We start from the raw sequence: 13,869 nt of genomic DNA, 5'->3' as shown, positions 1-13,869 counted from the left end.
AACACCCGTTCTCGGACTTAGGGAAACTTACACATCTTTACAATCAAACACCCCTTTTCAGTCTTAGGGAAACTTACAGATCTTTACAATCAAACACACGTTCTCGGTCTTAGGGAAACTTACACATCTTTACAATCAAACACCCGTTCTCGGTCTTAGGGAAACTTACACATCTTTACAATCAAACACCCGTTCTAGGTCTTAGGGAAACTTACAGATCTTTACAATCAAACACCCGTTCTCGGTCTTAGGGAAACTTACACATCTTTACAATCAAACACCCGTTCTCGGACTTAGGGAAACTTACACATCTTTACAATCAAACACCCGTTTTCGGTCTTAGGGAAACTTACACATCTTTACAATCAAACACCCGTTCTCGGACTTAGGGAAACTTACACATCTTTACAATCAAATACCCCTTTTCAGTCTTAGGGAAACTTACACATCTTTACAATCAAACACCCGTTCTCGGACTTAGGGAAACTTACAGATCTTTACAATCAAACACCCGTTCTCGGTCTTAGGGAAACTTACACATCTTTACAATCAAACACCCGTTCTCGGTCTTAGGGAAACTTACAGATCTTTACAATCAAACACCCGTTCTCGGTCTTAGGGAAACTTACAGATCTTTACAATCAAACACCCATTCTAGGTCTTAGGGAAACTTACACATCTTTACAATCAAACACCCGTTTTCAGTCTTAGTGAAACTTACACATCTTTACAATCAAACACCCGTTCTCGGTCTTAGGGAAATTTACACATCTTTACAATCAAACACCGTTCTCGGACTTAGGGAAACTTACACATCTTTACAATCAAACACCCCTTTTCAGTCTTAGGGAAACTTACAGATCTTTACAATCAAACACCCGTTCTTGGACTTAGGGAAACTTACAGATCTTTACAATCAAACACCCGTTTTCGGTCTTAGGGAAACTTACAGATCTTTACAATCAAACACCCGTTCTCCGTCTTAGGGAAACTTACAGATCTTTACAATCAAACACCCATTCTAGGTCTTAGGGAAACTTACACATCTTTACAATCAAACACCCGTTTTCGGTCTTAGGGAAACTTACACATCTATACAATCAAACACCCGTTTTCGGTCTTAGGGAAACTTACACATCTATACAATCAAACACCCGTTCTCGGTCTTAGGGAAACTTACACATCTTTACAATCAAACACCCGTTTTCAGTCTTAGGGAAACTTACACATCTATACAATCAAACACCCGTTCTCGGTCTTAGGGAAACTTACACATCTTTACAATCAAACACCCGTTCTCGGTCTTAGGGAAACTTACACATCTTTACAATCAAACACCCGTTCTCGGTCTTAGGGAAACTTACACATCTTTACAATCAAACACCCGTTCTCGGTCTTAGGGAAACTTACACATCTTTACAATCAAACACCCGTTCTCGGTCTTAGGGAAACTTACACATCTTTACAATCAAACACCCGTTCTCGGTCTTAGGGAAACTTACACATCTTTACAATCAAACACCCGTTCTCGGTCTTAGGGAAACTTACACGTCTTTACAATCAAACACCCGTTCTCGGTCTTAGGGAAACTTACACATCTATACAATCAAACACCCGTTTTCGGTCTTAGGGAAACTTACACATCTTTACAATCAAACACCCGTTTTCGGTCTTAGGGAAACTTACACATCTTAACAATCAAACACCCCTTTTCGGTCTTAGGGAAACTTACACATCTTTACAATCAAATACCCGTTCTCGGTCTTAGGGAAACTTACACATCTTTACAATCAAACACCCGTTCTCGGTCTTAGGGAAACTTACACATCTTTACAATCAAACACCCGTTCTCGGTCTTAGGGAAACTTACACATCTATACAATCAAACACCCGTTTTCGGTCTTAGGGAAACTTACACATCTATACAATCAAACACCCATTCTCGGTCTTAGGGAAACTTACACACATTTACAATCAAACATCCGTTCTAGGTCTTAGGGAAACTTACACGTCTTTACGATCCAAAACCCCTTTTCGGTCATTAGGGTCAGCTGGCTTTGGGCAAGGGTTAGCCATAAATTCTTACCTTTTCAATCGTTAATCCAGTTAATCCCATTGGTCGGTCATGTTGACATAAACAATTGCGGGTGTGGTTTCAAGAAAAAATGAATGGGAGAGCGGGCAAAGACGTCACACGCATGCTCAAGTCATTGTTTACTGAATTACGCATGCATGTCAATGGGGATTCTAATGACCTGTTAAACGAGCACTGATTACATGTGATAGAGCGTCGGCTAATTAACTCATTAATTAGCAGAGCCGGTGAGCCGGCGAAGCGCGTTCGAGCCCCCACAGCGCTAATTGGATCTGAAAAAGTGCGCCCGGTAAAGTGCACTACTCCCGAATCTTGATTGACCGCCATTTTGCTTTCTGTGACGATCGATATCAATTTTTTGTATGGTCAATAATTAAGAACAGATGAAAAAAGTATTCAAATAACTATTGCTATCAACGATATTTTAGTATTTATGATTATATTATCTGTCTTGTTTTTAAACAATCTTTAGTTTAAAAAAACCTTTTCCCGTGAGGTCACGTGATAACCAAATATGGGATAATAGTCTCGATACAAATGTTACAACGCGTACACTAGCAGACTCATGAATATTAATTAGACCGTTCACTACGTTAACAGATCGTTATTATGACAGAAACAAACGTATGTTTTCCATATATATCTAAAATGATATTATTTGTTATTAACTGTCCGGTGAATTAAACAATTTAAATTGAAACCATTCATAATTCATCATATCATGAATATGTAACAACTTGTAATGTGTGTGTAAAAAGTCGTACTAAAATACGCTATTTGCAGGGGGCGTGGCCTAAATGCAAATGTCCGATTGGGATTTTAAATTTTCCGGAAACCTGGTTGCATGTGTATTTACTCTCACACATACACATCACAATATGCACATGTGTTTGTGGCTGCAGACTTATGCCGGTTTTATAGTGCTAGCCAACTGAGATATTTTGCTGCAGTTTAACATGGATACTTTGGAGAAAAGCATGGGGTACTGGGGCCTACCTTACCCCAGAATCCTCACAGGGAGACAAGCATGGGGTACTGGAGCCTACCTTACCCCAGAATCCTCACAGGGAGACAAGCATGGGGTACTGGGGCCTACCTTACCCCAGAATCCTCACAGGGAGACAAGCATGGGGTACTGGGGCCTGCCTTACCCCAGAATCCTCACAAGGAGACAAGCATGGGGAACTGGGGCCTGCCTTACCCCAGAATCCTCACAAGGAGACAAGCATGGGGAACTTGGGCCTACCTTACCCCAGAATCCTCACAAGGAGACAAGCATGGGGTACTGGGGCCTACCTTACCCCAGAATCCTCACAAGGAGACAAGCATGGGGGTACTTGAGCCGACTCCGCCCCAGAATCCTCACAAGGAGACAAGCATAGGGGAACTGGAGCCTACCTTACCCCAGAATCCTCACAAGGAGCCAAGCATGGGGAACTGGGGCCTACCTTACCCCACAATCCTCACAAGGAGACAAGCATGGGGAACTTGGGCCTACCTTACCCCACAATCCTCACAAGGAGACAAGCATGGGGAACTGGGGCCTACCTTACCCCACAATCCTCACAAGGAGACAAGCATGGGGAACTGGGGCCTACCTTACCCCACAATCCTCACAAGGAGACAAGCATGGGGAATTGGAGCCTACTTCACCCCAGAATCCATACAGGGAGACAAGCATGGGGAACTAGGCCTACCTTTCCCCAGAATCCTCACAAGGAGACAAGCATGGGGAACTGGGCCTACCTTACCCTAGAATCCACACAGGGAGCCAAGCATGGGGAACTGGGCCTACCTTACCCTAGAATCCACACAGGGAGCCAAGCATGGGGAACTGGGCCTACCTTACCCTAGAATCCTCACAAGGAGACGAGCATGGGGAACTTGGGCCTACCTTGCCCCAGAATCCTCACAATGAGACAAGCATGGGAAACTGGGCCTACCTTACCCTAGAATCCTCACAAGGAGACAAGCATGGGGAACTGGGCCTACCTTACCCTAGAATCCTCACAAGGAGACAAGCATGGCGAACTGGGCCTACCTTACCCCAGAATCCACACAGGGAGACAAGCATGGGGTACTGGGGCCTACCTTACCCAAGAATCCTCACAAGCATGGGCTACTGGGTATGGGCTCGCCTTACGCGAAAATCCTCACAGGGAGACAAGCAAGGGGTACTAGGGCCGACATTGCCCCGGAATCCACAAAGGGAGACAATCAAGGTTACGAGGGCGGACATTGCCCCAGAATACTCAGAGGGAGACAAGCATGGACTACTGGGGTCGATTCTTCCCCAGAATCTCCATAATGAGACAAGCTTTATAGTCATCCTTATCATCAGGATGCAGCTGCCGGACTTGAAGGTATTACTGTGAGCTACTGGTGATGCAGTCACTCACCTCCACCCACCAAGACGAACGTCTGTTTGTTGTCTGCCACATGCTTCACCATGGACTTCACACGGGTTGCTTTCTTCACAGTCTCCGCATCGGCCTTCACGTACACCTTACTGTCTCGCACCGACACCTGCCGTGTTGCAACGTGTACAAGCTTTAGTACTGAACAAACCTCAAGGACATTTCACCTAAATTATTAGCTCCCTATCTAAACTAATGTTTCAATTTATCTATCAGAATAACTTAAATTATTTTGAACAATTTTATGCTAGAATACAAAATATGTATTCTCAATCAGCAAACAAAAGGTGCTGCCTTTTAAATGTGTTTTTTTTTGCATACAAAAATATTTTTGGTTTTAAAACATTATCTCATGGACGCAGCCAATTTACTCCTTACAAGTTCATCACAGGAATATTGTAAGAAATAAGCGTGGAAGAAATCTGGGGTTGAATCACTGTGCGTATTGAGACAGACATGTCATACACAAGAGACTGAATGATATAACAGATCATATCACCATGTGACAAACACGTCTGAAAAACTTGGTATCACTATGAATACTGTAAACAGCTTTATTTCTGCGCCGATAAAATATTGCGAATACCACACCAAAGACAATACAGCGACGAGATATTTTTGCGTTTTGCGAGTTGCCGTGTTGAGATGACCTCTCGATTACCAAACAATAGACAGCGTCTCTCCGAAGCTAGTTAATCTGAGTTGTCCGGAAAGTTGACCGGAAGGGATTGCGACCAATTATCAAATATGATAATTGACTAAACTCAGTGTCATGACTGTGAGTTTGAATGCAAACAAAATTGTGGACAAAATTGCAAAGAACACTGACGCAATAAAGTGATGTTGGAAGAAGGCAGGATTACTGTGAGGTAACAGTGACACTGATTGGTCTGTTTACACTGTCATTTGTGATGTCTTGTGTGACCATTCTGCATTCATTTGTGTTTTTAACTTATTGAGTAACTTGTGGTTCTGGTTGATGATTTCAACATTTGATGACGTGTTGCAATGAATAAAGTATGTATGTATTATTTATACTTATTTTTGCGTTTTTAATTTTTGCGATTTGAGTCTCGTTCGCAAAACTCGCAATAATTAAACGGTCGCAAAAAATTCCCTGTTTACAGTATGCAAATGAGTAATCTATCAGGAACTACTTTCATCAGCTACAGTTTATTGATGTGAGGCTTGCATGCTCCACTACTACTCGGTGTTCTCACCGGTTTTTGAAACTACCAGTCGTGGTGGAATGGCAACTTTAAAAATTACCAGTGCCCCCTAATTTTTGTCAGACCTAACTTTCAACAAGTAAAAAAACGCATGAAAATTACCTGGTTTCAATTCTTTCAACATGTTCAATGCAATGACGTCATCTCTGAAGTAACTTAGTTAGATCTACACGTCATTCAAGTTCAGTCACATTTCTCTCTCTCTTTTTGGGGAATATTTAGAGACTAAGTTGCTACAAATATACATTTAACCTTGAAGCAACTCGAAATGTTATTTCCTTGCACTTAAAATAGACAAGGGGAAACCCTGATGGTAACAGACAAGCTGACTTTGTTAGAAAAATATACTTATATGAATATCACCGATGTTTTGTTCAACAACAAAGATTAAAGGGTACTTTATTTGCCGATCCACAGGGACTGGCAGTCACATGAATTACAGGTCCAAGCCTAATTCTACTAGTAAATGGGAACACTGCTAATGCCTGACATTCCCTGTCAGTTTAGATAGGAGTTTCAAAAGCCTCTGTAAACAAACATGGTGGCCACCACATGGGTACTATATATACCTAATGGGGTCAGGCCGAGGCTTGATTCGTTGCTTACCAACGGTGCATTGGCCAGCGGCCATGTTTTCATGGGCGATAGAGGAACATTGTGTATACGACCTTGACCCCATCAAGTAACACATCGTTCTCACATTTACCTCAAATGTCGGCAGTGAGTTGAGACCTGGGAAGTCTTCGATGTCTCCTGTTTTGACGTTGAAGCAAGCTCCATGCCATTGACAACGCACTTGGCCATTACACAACACACCTGACAGAGATAACTGGACATTAGCAAAGACCACATCGGATGCAATGGCCATGTTTCATAAATCATTCAGGAGATAAGACCATAATACTTTTAATAGATTAATTGCTAGATTATCATTCCCGCCCGACTCACAACTAACCCCCCTACAAATTAATATAATTTGCCCAGAGTGAAATGTCAAACGGCCATTCATGTTTACGACATTCAGTAAACTGACCTACAACTGACACTTGGTATGTGCCTGCCAAGTTAACATCAATTGACAATAAATTCATAAATCGCATGAGTAAAAGTTGAGGCAGGGAAAACGAAAATAGGTTTGACAGAGACAGATCTAACTACTACAGTTGAAATCAATGTTTATTTATTATCTTTGTGATTTAAGTCATCTTTTGTTCATACCAAGGTGTCCAGTCTTCAACTTGCTGACTTTAATAGGAAATTTTTAAAAATAAATAAAAAGCCTCCCTACCCACTTTGGGAACACAAGCAGATGATAATCTAGCAATATATTTATAATAAGATCAGTGTCGTGCGTTTTCAGATTGTCATATGATTCTATCGACATTGTACACAAGTTTTCAGTAATTTTCCATAGGACTCTCTGTTTCTAGGTGAACTGTCACAGTTGTGATGTCACTCTGGAACACGCTGCAGTGCAGTGACGTCATGACGCATCCATGACATCTTAATCAAAACTGTTCTGGTAAATTGATCCAGTTTAATATTGAATTACTGTGGTATCCATGGCAGCAAGTCAAAAGTCACAAGTATTGTCAAATTCGGGATAGTAAAAGTAAACACTTGTCAAGAAAATTAATCTTACACAGTGAACAGTCCAAAAGGTTTGCGGGATCCATCCCCATTCGACCAATCAGATTACAGCACACACCTCCATTCATTATACAATCATGATTAACGTATGTAGTCAGCTAAAAGTTTAAATTAGAAATTAACTGTTCAAATTTAACTACACACTCAGGAATGTTTGTTTGCTTGCTTGTTGTTTAATGCCGCTACTCAGCAATATTCCAGCTATATGACGGCGGTCTGTAAATGATAGAGTCTGGACCAGACAATCCAGTGATTGACATCATGAGCATCAATCGAGCAAATGGGATACGACGACATGCATCAACCAAGGCGGCGAGCACTCAGGAATGAAGTGACCATGTCCAATGAAGTGCTGTCACAGGTTATGAGATATATACAATAGGTTGTAAATATTGTGTATCGGTCAGTTCGGTCTAACTTACCGTTGGCCAGAGGTGCTCCATAGTGGGTACATTTTGGCCCCACGGCATAATACTCCCCCTTGTCTCTGGTCAGCAGGACCTTGCCCCCGGCCACCTCTACCTCCCTCATCCTACAACAGTGAGTGAGTGAGTGAGTGAGTGAGTGAGTGAGTGAGTGAGTGAGTGAGTGAGTGAGTGAGTGGTGGGTGGTTGAGTGGGTGGGTTGATGGGTGGGTGTGTATGTTTGGGTGGGTGTGTTGGTGAGTGACTGAGTGAGTGAGACGGTGGGTGGTTGGGTGAGTCGATGGGTTGGTGGGTGGGTGGTTATGTTTGGGTGGGTGTGTTGGTGAGGGAGTGAGTGGGTGGGTGGTTCAGTGAGTGGATGGGTTGGTGGGTGGGTGGGTATGTTTGGGTGGGTGTTTGAGTGAGTGGATGGGTGAGTGAGTGGGCAGGCAGCTGGGTGGTGAGTGAGTGAGTGGGTGGATTGTTGAGTGACAGAGTTGGGTAGTGAGTAAATATTTCAGCATTTGAAATGTCAGGAGTTTCCTGGGGTCATTTAGGTATGCTTCAGTATTATGTAAACCCAGGAACTCATCCGTATGTTGTTATTTTGCCAGCATGTTTATGACAGGACTCCCAAATTTCATCCTTACTTACTTGAGTGCAAATTCTACACCTTTAAGTGTCATCTATTTAGCCTTAGAACATGAAATTCACAAAGTTCGATGATGGATGAAAATGTTTCTTTTATTCAGTATACAACATACCTCTGTCACACCTTAACATCTTTATGAAAGTCCTGTCACAAATACATACAGGTGATACTGTGAATAATACCTTCAACTAGACTCCAGTGGTGGGTCACCTATATTTGTGTCGGTGTTACACATGTAATTGGTAATTAATTTTAACTATACAGAGCCAGTCTCTAATAATAACTATTATCGAAAACATTTTAGTTGGACTGACGTTTGAACCAAGTTATTTCACTACCACTCTAATTCTGAAAACAAATTTAATGTGTTGCGTACAATTTTAATAAGCAGCTTCCTTTCTTTGTCAGTTTTCTTAGTGCCCATGACGCCTTTTACTTTGAATACGTTATGTATATTTCTGAAAGCAATCGAGTTTTGGATTGGTCACTTACTCTCCGTCTTTCAGATCGCCTTGGTTGCAGACAAACACATCATTAGCTGCCATCTTGGTTTGTGACTTTGGTTGCTGTGGTGATGACCTTGACCCGTTCTCTTCTGTAACCAGATATGTCCCTCCTGTTGGTGCCTGACTAGATGGTGCAGTGGGTGTTGTTACCGTTGATACTGCAAGCAAAAATGAAAAATTATCATAAAAAACTTGTCATCAGTACTGCTTGAGTTTGTCATATAATAATTTCATGAAAAGAAATAAAATTGAAGCTAGGTCCTGACATAACTGTACTCAAGTATTTTACTGTAGTAGTTTGGAAAACTGTATTTCTTAATTAACAATCACTGAGAGAGTTGATTATGCATGTAAATATTCAGAGTTAGAACCAGCATTAATTACAACATGACATACCGTATTCGACGTAATAAGCTCCCCGCTCTAATAAGCGCCCACAGCGATATTTGCTAAAATATTGGCACGTGAACAATCTCAATTCGCACCCTTTCCGACTGATTGATGTACACAAGACTTATTTATTCACATATAATATGCACTTGTGTGTTATATGCACCCTTAATTATGGGCAATTAAATTCTGGAAAAATATATCTCTCGCATATAAACATTTCAGGCTGTCCCAAATTGGGATCTGATGACTGCATCAACCAAGTCAGCAAGCCTGACCACCAGATCATGTTAGTCACCTCATGCGACAAGCATAGTCGCCTTTTACGGCAAGCAGGGGTTGCTGTAGACCTATTCTACCCTGGATCTTCACGGGTCGTTTTGTATGAATATAGGGTTGGTAGGAAGAGAAATGTATACAATTTCAGATTCTCTACATTCAGTGTGGATGTTTTATGACGTGTCAGGAATGTTAACAATTTTCTAGCGTGAACATGGGAGTGAGTGAGTCAGTGAGTATGGTTTTATGCCGCTTTTAGCAATATTCCAGCAATATCACGGCGGGGGACACCAGAAATGGGCTTCACACATTGTACCCATGTCGGGAATCGAACCCGGGTCTTCGGCGTGGCGAGCAAACGCTTTAACCACTAGGCTACCCGACCGCCCCCCCGTGAACATGGGAACATGGCACATACTGATCGGTGTCCTGGTGAAGCTTGGAAAAGTGCTGGAGCAAACAATTTCAGGTCATTGAGCAAGCAGCCTTTGTGTCAGTCAGACAGGGAAACAATTTTGTATTTTTATATGCATAAGTCTGATTATCCGTCTTGGCTATAAATTGGAAAATGATTTTTTTCACATCCCTGATTTTTGAGTTGGCAGATACAAGAATTCAGGAAATATAGAGAAGTATTGGGAAACATCGGGAAATTGAATCCCTGTGTCATCAAAAGATCAAGACACATCAACATGTGCTCAACTGGGCTGTTGAGATTTCTTATCCACATGTTATCATTGACACTGGGTATTTGATGATATTTTTCTTTGGACATTAGATATAGTGTTACTCCCTTGGATCCCGTCTATTGCGTATTATTGAACGATTGAGCACACATTTAGAAAAATATTTTTTCTTACAATGCTCTTCCAGGATCAGTTTTGAAATACTTTTGAAACCCAACAAGACTGTTGGGCAGGTGACCCATAAGTGTTGCCTGCCCATCTTCAAAGTTACCTGCCGCATTCTGGCATTATAAATATTGAAAAATCGCAACAACAAAAATCATGTAATGATTCAGTTGAAATATTGCAAACAATCTCTTGATTGAGAAACTACAAAGAGTTATAATAAAACTGAATACATAAGTAGTCTTAAAATTATCTGTCATACAGTCGGACAGGTGCAGGAAATTTTCATGCAGCCCGACAGAAAAGTTTCCATGGGCAGGCAGTTATTTTGAACACTGTTCAGGATTCTGATCATGTGCTGCTCAAACTGTGTCACATAACATAGAAGCTCACAACAGCAATACATGTCTCGGTGACAATATGCAGGACAGCACTTCTGTGCATTATTTATTACAGTAGAGGTCATGTATACAGGATGCCACCAGTAGTAAATAAAGATGTGTACAGATATTCAGTTCCACAAGCTTAAAAGGCCAAGGACTTGATTTAAGGAACTAGATTAAACTTGCACCAAGTGCATGGTGACATGAAAACCAGGTTGCACCAGACACAATTAGGTTGAGTCTGACAGAACCCAGTTGCACCAGACAAAACGCAGTCGCACCTAACAAAACCCAGTTGCAAAGACAGAACCCTGTTGCACCAGACAAAACGCAGTCGCACCTGACAAAACCCAGTTGCACCAGACAGAACCTAGCTGCACCAGACAAAACCCAGTTGCAAAAGACAGAACCCTGTTGCACCAGACAGAACCTAGTTGCACCAGACAAAATCAGGTTGCAACTGAGAAAACCCAGTTGCACCAGACAGAATGCTATTGCACCAAACAAAAACCAGTTGCACCTGGCAGAACCTTGTTGCACCAGACAAAAAACAGTTGCACCAAAGAGAACCTAGTTGCCCCAGACAAAAGCCAGTTGCACCAGACAGACCCTATTGCACCGGACAAAATCAGGTTGCAACTGATATAAATAAATAAAATCTCAGTTCTTTGATGTCACTCACGATTGTTATTACTGTCAGTACATACTGCTGCAGTACTAATGTGCCATTGTCGTCAATGGCAACCAGCACATAATGATTATCATCAGTTGGATTATGTTAGTGTCATATTGTGATACAGTGGTCAGCTTCAGCAATGGATGTAGCTACAGGACAGGGCATAATCTTTAACATACAATAAGATGACATTAAGCCCTGGAAGAGAGTATGACAAATTACACACAACACAGGGATTAGTGATGTAGTATGGTAATAAAGCTTGGAGGTATTGAGAGTGTTCAACATCGGTGTTGTTAGGACAATAAAGGGGAAGTCTAGACACAAATGTGAAATTTCTGGCCATGCACTTTGTGCATATGGACATAAATATTTCAAAATTCGATGTAATAAGCACCCAGGGCGCTCTCAAATTTAGAAATAGGGGGCTCTTATTAGAATATTATTTTGGTGAAAAAAACAGAGTTAAAGGACAAATTTCGTGGTTTATGCTGACAGCCTCAAATGTTTATATACTACAGATATACCTTTTCCAGAATTTAATTGCCCATAATTAAGGGTGCCTATAATACACGAGTGCGTATTATACGAAAAAAATAAGTCTTGTGTACATTGATCAGTTGGAAGGGGTGCTAATTCGGATTGTTCTTTAGACAATATATTAGCAAATATCGCTGTGGGCTTTTATTAGAGCGGGGCGCTTATTACATCGAATACGGTAGGTTGCACTTTTCAATAATAGTTTGCACCGATGCATGTTATATATTGAGCCCTGTAGCTTCTAGTGTGTTATTACAACGTCCTTATACGACTGAATTTCATATTTTGTTATTCGTATTTATACACAATCAACTCAATATCGATTGGGTTAGGGTGATCTGTTAGCATATTTGACACAAATACCCAGCTTATATGGAGCTCTGGTTCGATGAACAAAACTATTTATCACTGTTATCAGTCTGCGACTTTCAGCATATCATTCATATATACCGTATTTGACGTAATAAGCGCCCCGCTCTAATAAGCACCCACGGCGATATTTGCTAATATATTGGCAAGTGAACAATCCCAATTAGCACCCCTTCCGATTGATCAATGTACACAAGACATACTTATTTGTGTATAATACGCACTCGTGTGTTATATGCACCCTTAATTATGGGCAATTAAACAGTATATAAACAGTTCAGGCCGTCAGCATAAACCATGAAATTTATCTTTCAACTCTGTTTTTTTTCACCAAAATAATATTCTAATAAGAGCCCCCTATTTCTAATTTTGAGAGCGCCCTGGGCGCTTATTACGTCGAATATGGTATATGTTATCAAGGCCGACCAGTGAATGACATACTATACATGACACAGCACATATCTTGTTTACTATGTCAAATGACTCAGCACATATTTCAGTCACACGCCCTGGCTATAGATAGACCCTTCATCGGTCACTGAGGATGTTTAACATGTCGCTCTGATGAACTCAGTGACTCTCACATCAATAATGTATGTGTCGGGGTCCATGGGTCGCGGAACACAAGGCAGGCATGCTGGTCCAGTCTTATAGGACGTGGAATGAAAATATGGTTAAGATCTCTTCCATATAGCCATGTAACCTAGATGAGTGAGTGAGTGAGTGAGTGAGTGAGTGAGTGAGTGAAAATATGTTTACAAGTTATGGAATCCAGCTGACTTTCGATTGGGTGAGTGAGTGAGTGAGTGAGTGAGTGAGTGAGTGAGTGAAAACATGTTTACAAGTTATGGAATCCAGCTGACTTCGAGTGAGTGAGTGAGTGAGTGAGTGAGTGAAAATATGTTTAAAAGTTATGGAATCCAGCTGGCTTTCGATTGGGTGGGTGAGTGAGTGAGTGAAAATATGTTTACAAGTTATGGAATCGAGCTGACTTCGATTGGGTGAGTGAGTGAGTGAGTGAGTGAGTGAGTGAGTGAGTGAGTTGTTTTACGCTACATTTAGCAATAGTCCAGACATCATATCACAGTGAAGGACACTGGGAATGCCAGATCTTAAAGGGCAAATAAAGTCAACATAGGAACATTGCAGATTTTCATATTTAGGGCATACTTAATCATGAATGCTTGACCAAAAAGGCAGGCAGATCTTTTTTGTTGTTGCTTGTTCAAACTAGTAAGTAACTGCATGCTATATTGGATCGCATTGTTTTTAAGTGTAAGGATTTTTAATTTTTTAAAGTGGAAATTAAAAATAAACATGTGGCAGATGATGATGATGGGGGCAGTGCCTGAGAACTAATTTTTAAGTATTATTTTTTTAGCCTAAGCAACATAGTTTTTGTTGTTTTTTTGTTTGTTTGTTTAATGC

General features: G+C 41.2%; 1 protein-coding gene across 3 annotated transcripts in view; it reads right to left on the bottom strand.

Annotated features, from left to right (window-relative positions):
- Positions 1-13,869, bottom strand: part of LOC139472259 (apoptosis-inducing factor 3-like) — a 62,325-nt gene that overhangs the window by 26,130 nt on the left and 22,326 nt on the right. For all 3 annotated transcript variants that reach the window (XM_071254662.1, XM_071254660.1, XM_071254661.1), the window contains exons 3-6: positions 8,940-9,111; positions 7,814-7,923; positions 6,448-6,557; positions 4,495-4,621 (exon numbers count right to left, since the gene is read on the bottom strand). In XM_071254662.1, the coding sequence (XP_071110763.1) occupies positions 4,495-4,621; positions 6,448-6,557; positions 7,814-7,923; positions 8,940-9,111 (519 nt within the window). The remainder of the gene's footprint in view (positions 1-4,494; positions 4,622-6,447; positions 6,558-7,813; positions 7,924-8,939; positions 9,112-13,869) is intronic.

Source organism: Haliotis cracherodii, unplaced genomic scaffold, assembly GCF_022045235.1.
Source record: "Haliotis cracherodii isolate W230 unplaced genomic scaffold, xgHalCrac1.p SCAF_24, whole genome shotgun sequence".
Taxonomy (NCBI): Eukaryota; Metazoa; Mollusca; class Gastropoda; order Lepetellida; family Haliotidae; genus Haliotis; species Haliotis cracherodii.
This window is presented reverse-complemented; position numbering and strand designations above follow the sequence as displayed.